This window comes from Mastomys coucha, unplaced genomic scaffold (genome assembly GCF_008632895.1).
Source record: "Mastomys coucha isolate ucsf_1 unplaced genomic scaffold, UCSF_Mcou_1 pScaffold22, whole genome shotgun sequence".
Lineage (NCBI taxonomy): Eukaryota > Metazoa > Chordata > Mammalia > Rodentia > Muridae > Mastomys > Mastomys coucha.
Window position 1 is genome coordinate 207,045,402 of NW_022196905.1, and position 6,658 is coordinate 207,052,059.

At 44.4% G+C, this 6,658-nt stretch overlaps 1 protein-coding gene across 3 annotated transcripts in view; it reads right to left on the reverse strand.

Moving 5' to 3' along the window:
* The window catches only part of Psd3 (pleckstrin and Sec7 domain containing 3), a 534,828-nt gene that overhangs the window by 361,043 nt on the left and 167,127 nt on the right, over nucleotides 1-6,658 (reverse strand). Inside the window, exon 1 of one of the 3 annotated variants that reach the window (XM_031339987.1) lies at nucleotides 525-972. The exons of the other annotated variants lie outside the window; for them this stretch is intronic. Within the exon in view, the coding sequence (XP_031195847.1) occupies nucleotides 525-545 (21 nt within the window). The 5' untranslated portion in view covers nucleotides 546-972. Of the gene's footprint in view, nucleotides 1-524; nucleotides 973-6,658 lie in introns of those variants that run through there. 3 annotated transcript variants of the gene reach the window in all.

The window sequence follows — 6,658 nt, forward strand, 5'->3', positions numbered from 1 at the left end:
ACAGAATCATTTAAATGTCTTTAAAAGCCAGAGGAAATGTTACACAGAATAATCTGCCCCTGTTTGTTTTCTCCGCGCAAAGGATTCCTTTTTTTCTTTCTGACAGGAGAAACATGATCGTCACTCAATCTGAGAGCTGACTTGCCAGGGTAACATGGGCACCTTAGGTCCTCTTTAACGCCTGCCGTCTATAGATCTTTAGATCATTAGGCAAGAAGGAGCTTTCGGGTTTCTCCTCCCCAGATGAGGTTTACAAGGCAGAGGGGGAGTGAATTAAAATCCCGCAACCTTAACAACAAAAAGTTCGCCCTCTTGGGTCCCCCATCAAGCACAAAGAAAGAAAACAGCTGGGGAAAGAAAAAGAAGAAAAAAAAATAGTTATCAGAACACAAAGTGAAGTGGCCCGGGGATCTTGGTTGGGGCAGAGCAAACGACTAGGCAAAAGAAACCCCGGCTCAGGTAGTACGGACGCCTGACACGCTCCACACACCCTCTCCCCAGCCCGGGTCGGATGGTGAGCTCACCGCGGCGTTTCTCCCTTCCATCTTCCATCGCCCGCGCGGGGCTCGGGGCCGCGGGGGCTGCGGGCGAGCCGGGCTGCGGCGCGGGGAACCGGGCTGGGCGCGCGAGTGCGGGCGGCTCTTTGTTGCGCGCCCCGGGACGGCCGGCGGCGGCGGCGGCGCGCACCCCGGCGTTAGCGGCGGAGCCCGCGGCGGGCACCCGGGCCGGCCCCCGGGCAACGTCAAGGCGAAGGCGGCGGGGGCGGCGCCCGAGGCGGAGGAGGAGGAGGCGGCGGCGGAGGCTCGGCTCGGCTCGGCTGAGTGGTGTCCGGCAGCCCTCGCCTGCCTGTTGCTTTGTCTCCTTCCGCAACACCCCCTCCCCTGAGAAAAGTGAGAGGCGCGTTCGCGGGCGTTTCCTCTCCGAGAGCGCCGCGCGCAGGCCGTCCCACCTGGGCCCGAGGGCGCGCGCCCGCGCGCCTTCGCAGGGTCACGGCGGTGGGGAGCGAGTGCGTCTGCCTACGAGGGCGCTCGGGGCCACAGGGCTCCCCGGAGATCCTCTGTCAGGGGACTTTAACGGGGTTCAGGGACACCTGCCCCATCCCGAGGCTCTAGTCCCCGAGACCAACTTTAAAGGCCCATTTCTCAAGGAAATAGGTCTCACCCTGATGATCCAAGCCTCTCTGGTCCCCATTGCAACTCTGTCACTGGGACTGTCCCTCAAATGAAAGTGAAATGTCACTTCACTGAGTTTCACCTCTATCTCCTGCCCACCACCACCACCACCACCACCCCCCGTTTGATCCTTGCGGCAGAAACAAGGGCTGGAATCCACCCCTTTTCAGGGTTTAGGTTTCAGTCTGTGAGTTTATGGATGGATATAGGAGTTGGTGGCCGATATTCCTCAAGTCCCAACTAGCAACTTTTATTTCCTGGTGATTGTAATTCGTGGTTTTCTGTTAATATAATTGTCAGACTGGAGATCCAGGAGCCAGAACTAGCTGATCCACCAAGTAAAGTGGGTTCCACACCAAGTTCTTGCCAGAGCCACACACCTCAAGGCAAAAGCACACCTGGACAGTTGTACAGCGAGCCTGTGATTCTCTTGCAGCTCTATTGTCTTACCTATGCGGCCAGTAGAAGATGAGCAGAGGGATAGAATTAGGGGGTAGGGGTCAGATTTCCTGTGGACCACAGGTCAGTGTGGACAATCTCTAAGCTTAACAGCTATCTGGACACTGAAGCAGGAAAGCTGTGTGAATCACCTACTTTTCTGGACTGACCCACCTCTGGCTGTCAAACTCAATCTATAGTACCCACCAAAGGAACCAGAATGAGAAAGTATACAGGGAAATAAATCCGTCCCAACATCTGAAAGCTAACTGCTATCCAGGTTCCCCCTCCCAGACCAGCAGTAAGATCAGGTTTATGGGTTGTGAAGCATCCCAGTTAATGGGCAATTTCTAACGTGTGGATCTTCCTTATCCTTACGTAAAAAGGCCTCTCAGAAGATAGTCCCTCTGTCCCTGTTCTAAATTCCTGCCTCCTTGATTCTCCCAGCCTGTCCATTGTGCTGACAAGAACCATAAGCAAGAATTGATACAAAATGCAGTTGCTACCCAGAGAGTTGGCCCCTGATATTGTGGCTTTTACCAGGAAAAATAACCCATAACTCATAAATTCAGAGAGAACTTCATATAGGCTGAAAGGTGAAAGGCTTGATTTATACTAGCGTATTAATTAAGGGACCTGGAACTAGTCCCCAGAAAACCCAGGAACCCAGCTCAAAGAATCATATTGTGCTCAAGTTCAGTGTCCAAACATGAGAACTCACCTCTGTAAATAGGAAAGAGGGCTATCTGGGGAGTTCTCAGCTATAGGCTATTTACTTAATACAAAGGATGCCCTGGTTCCAATCCAAAGTATCCCCATATTACCCCACAAAAGGATGAACCAGCTAAGCAACAATGACTCCCCAAAAGCATAGGCTAGTATATGCTTACCCAATACAGTATTCCTCCATTAACTTGAGCCACGAGCCAAGTTATTATATATGGTATGGAAAGAAAGAGAAAACTATTGCGAGGAAGACTACAGACATGAAGTGCTAGAAAACAAAAGGAGAAATGGAATGGGTGACATCCTGCCATGTAGTGTTAATATGCAGATATCTAAGTCTGAAGAGCCCAAATTCTGGAATATATATTCTTGCTACTGAAGTGAGTAATTACTTAGAATGAAAAAAACAAAAACAGAAACAAAAGAAAATTAATACAAATTTCCAAAAAATGTCACAACTAAGTGACTTGTTTGTTTGCTGTTTGTTTGGGGGGTTGTTTGTTTGTTTATGAGACAGGGTCTCACAGTGTAATTCTGGCTGGCCTGGGACTCATTATGTATGTAAACTAGGTCTCAAACTCTTAAAAGCCCACCTGCCTCTGTCTCTCAAGTGCTGCTGCAACCAGCTGCCTACAGACTCTTGATTACCACTGTGGAATGATTTCTTTTTGTTGTTGTTGTTGTTTTGTTTTGTTTTTTGTTTTTTGTTTTTTGAGGCAGGGTTTCTCTGTGTAGCCCTGGCTGTCCTGGAACTCACTCTGTAGACCAAGTTGGCCTTGAACTCAGAAATCCACCTGCCTCTGCCTCCCAAGTGCTGGGATTAAAGGCGTGCGCCACCACTGCCCGGTGGAATGATTTCTTAATAGCTTCATTGAGACCTAATTTATATGCCCCAAAACTGACCCATTTAAAACTCACAATTCAGTAATTTTTAGTTTATTAGCAGAAAAATACAAACATCACCAGAGTTAATTTTAGACTATTTTATCATCCACACAGAAATCTTACTTTCTACACCTACGTTATTACTATTTATTCTATTCTTAAGGGAATTCTCTCTTCATAACCATTAGAATAATATATGTTCATATGGCATGATGTCAGATTTCAGAAGACCTATCAAGTTTCTTTCACAGGACAGTTTTCACATGCAGTGCTTAGTGATAATGTTCAGTTTTAATGAGAATGAAGGGAACTGTCTCAGAGTATGCAAATATTCTACTTGGGTGATGTCATATTAATCAAAACATCAGATTTTATACTTAAAAGCTATTCACTGCTCTAGATATAAATGTGTATATATAATCAAATGACATATTCAAATTAGAATTCAGTTAGAATTAGAGGATGGTTGTGGGGAGCCATATATATATTGAACATCTGGTCTCTGGTCAGAGCAGAGAGCATTGAGATAAACAAGCCTTAGTTGGAAAAGCTGTGTGCCTCTAGTTTATGATGCAAGCTGGCATGACTTCTCGTAGCCTATTATGCTTTGCCACGTAGCCGATGCTGATTGGGACCAGGGAAAGTATTTAACCCACAAGGGCTGGGGGCTTGGGGTAGTTGAATAGTAAGTATGTAGTATAGTAAGTAAGAGAGAATAAGAATTAGGGGTAAGTATGTAGAATTAGGGCTGGTGATGGGTTAGGAGAAGATTTAGGAGTAAGTATGTGGAATTGGGGCTGGTAATGGGATACGAGAGAAGATGTAGATATAGAAGTAAGATGTAAGGACAGGTGTAAGATGTAGAATTAGGAATAAGTATGTAACTAATAAGATGTAAGTAGTAATAAGTAAGATGTAAGAAGAAGATATAGAAGAATATAAAAGAAGCTAGCTAGAGAAGAAGTAAGTAAAAATGAAGGTTCCTGATTAAACTGCATGGAGAAGGGCTTGGTGTTTGCCTCCTTATTTCCACTGGATGGGTAAGGCGGCCAACAGGTTGTAAGTTAAGGCTAAACAAAACACTCTTTCTTGAACCAAGGAAGTCTGAATACTTAGAATATGAATGCCCAAGTGCATAGATGTTTTCTCTCTCCAAGAGTCACAAGGCAAGTTTCTTATCTCTGATGAAAACCAAGGTAACTAACTCTTAGGTACAGAAAGAAATGGAAAGCAAAAACTAAATGTTAAAAGCTGCACAACTTGTTGGCTTATTTTTCTTTTCTCTGTTACAGGTTTTGACAATTCAGAAGTGTGAATCATTTTGTTTTAAATATTTAAACACATTTAAACAACAACAAAAAAAATCCTCATTGTGGTCTACAGTTCAGTCTTTGTTTTATTTGTTCAGTTATTTTGGATTATTTCACAACCCAAGAAGACTCTTAGACAATACATTTAAAGAAAGAGGAGTTCGTTGCTAATCACATACGATATTAGTGTACAGATTGAGAAGGCCTTCAGCATCTGCTTCGGTGTATAGGTGGGATACTTGATGAACCACACACCAGCTGCATACAAACAGTTCACAGAGGAAGGTATCGCCTGAGCTTTTTCTACCTCCTGATCCTGCCCCTGACCACAACGGTGCTTCAACAAATAGTTGCTGACATGAAGTTTTTCACTACCCAAGGGAGAACCATTCAACTGTAGTGAGAATTTGGATTTCTTTTAAAAACACTGAAATAGCCGGGCGGTGGTGGCACACACCTTTAATCCCAGCACTTGGGAGGCAGAGGCAGGTGGATTTCTGAGGCCAGCCTGGTCTACCAAGTGAGTTCCAGGACAGCCAAGGCAACACAGAGAAACCCTGTCTCCAAAAACCAAAAAAAAAAAAAAAAAAAAAAAAAAAAAACAACAACAACAAAAAAAAAACAATGAAATGTTATAAGAATATGTTTTTGTTTTAATCCCAGGTATGGGGATATGGGGCTGCTTCACAGCAGCTAACACAGGACCATGATTTTGCCAAATGCACATTGGGAATTTTCAGAGAGTATATAAATGCTAGGTCCCCAAGAAGTAATAGTACTAGTCGTAGTACTAGTCGTAGTAGTAGTCGTAGTAGTAGTAGTAGTAGTAGTAGTAGCAGTAGTAGTAGTTGTTGTTGTTGTTGTAGTAATTGGATATCCTGAGAGAGAAGATCAACTTACCCCAAGGAACTCAATGGCCCTAATCAGTAGGAAGTCCTCTAACAGTAATGTTGACCCCTTTCCCCTCTATCCTTTCTAGGATATCTCTCTCCTATCTAGTGTTAGGTGTTGAAAGGGTAGAAAAGAGTGGAAGAATGGAAGAAAGAAGAACCTTGAAAGGAGCAAGAGCAAGCTACGTTCAACATTACCTAAAGCTGTGTTGTGCTTGAACGTCAAGAGCTCAATATGATACTGAGAAGATAGATATGTCTGAGCAAAATTCACCACAAATCTGCTGGATGTGATCCAGTGAATGCTGGATGGACAGGAAGAGTGAGAAACAAGAAACAAAGCTCAAAAATGTGGTTAGTGTGCTCAGGTGGACCAGAGAAATGGGAAAGAGGAGATCCAGCCTGACTTGTGGGATTCAAAAATGTCAGATGAGAGGGGCTCTCAAGTGACAAAAATACTCACCTCACCTTTCCCTGTGACCCAAATAATTTAGGCTAAGGGTGGTATGAAAAATAGCGTTAATATGCATGCTCTAAGGCACGGTCTTGCTATAGACTCAGGTTATCTCAGACTTGTGATTCTCTTGCTTCCGCCTGTGAGTATACGAATACAGGTGTGCACTAACATGTCTAGCCTCCACTTATTTTTTATTATTATTGCTTATATACGTCACTATTCTTTCACCCATTCGTGTGATATTTATTGAACGTGTGTTATGTGATAGGTACACTTAACAGACTATAGCAATACACAAAATATATCTTCTCTCAAGGAGCTTACAGTCTAAGGAACTCGAGGAAAAAGAAAAGAAGTAAGGCAAGTAAGTGTATGGGATGCTGCATAAAGCTATCTTTGGAAGCAAATTAAACACATAGGAAGGATAAGGAGTTTGAGGTCTGAGACAATGAGTAGGTAGTGCAAAGAGTTTTCAGGGAAGAATCAACTGAGTGGGTAAAAAACTGAATAAGGACCTCAAGTAGGTGAGGTATGAAAGCCATGCAAATGGGTGAGTAACTAAATGTGCTAAACTCCTGAGGTCCTCCTCGGGAGTGTGTGTGTGCTCAGCACAGCAAACCTAGGGCTAAGTGAGAAAGAAGGAGTGGGTAAGGCAGGAGGAATCTTATAGGCTGCTGGAAGGATCTAGGCTTTTAAATTCCTCTGGAAGATTTCATGCAGAGGAACCGTATAATCTGATCTCTTCTTTATTTTCTCTTCCCAGGTCCCCCACCCCCCACC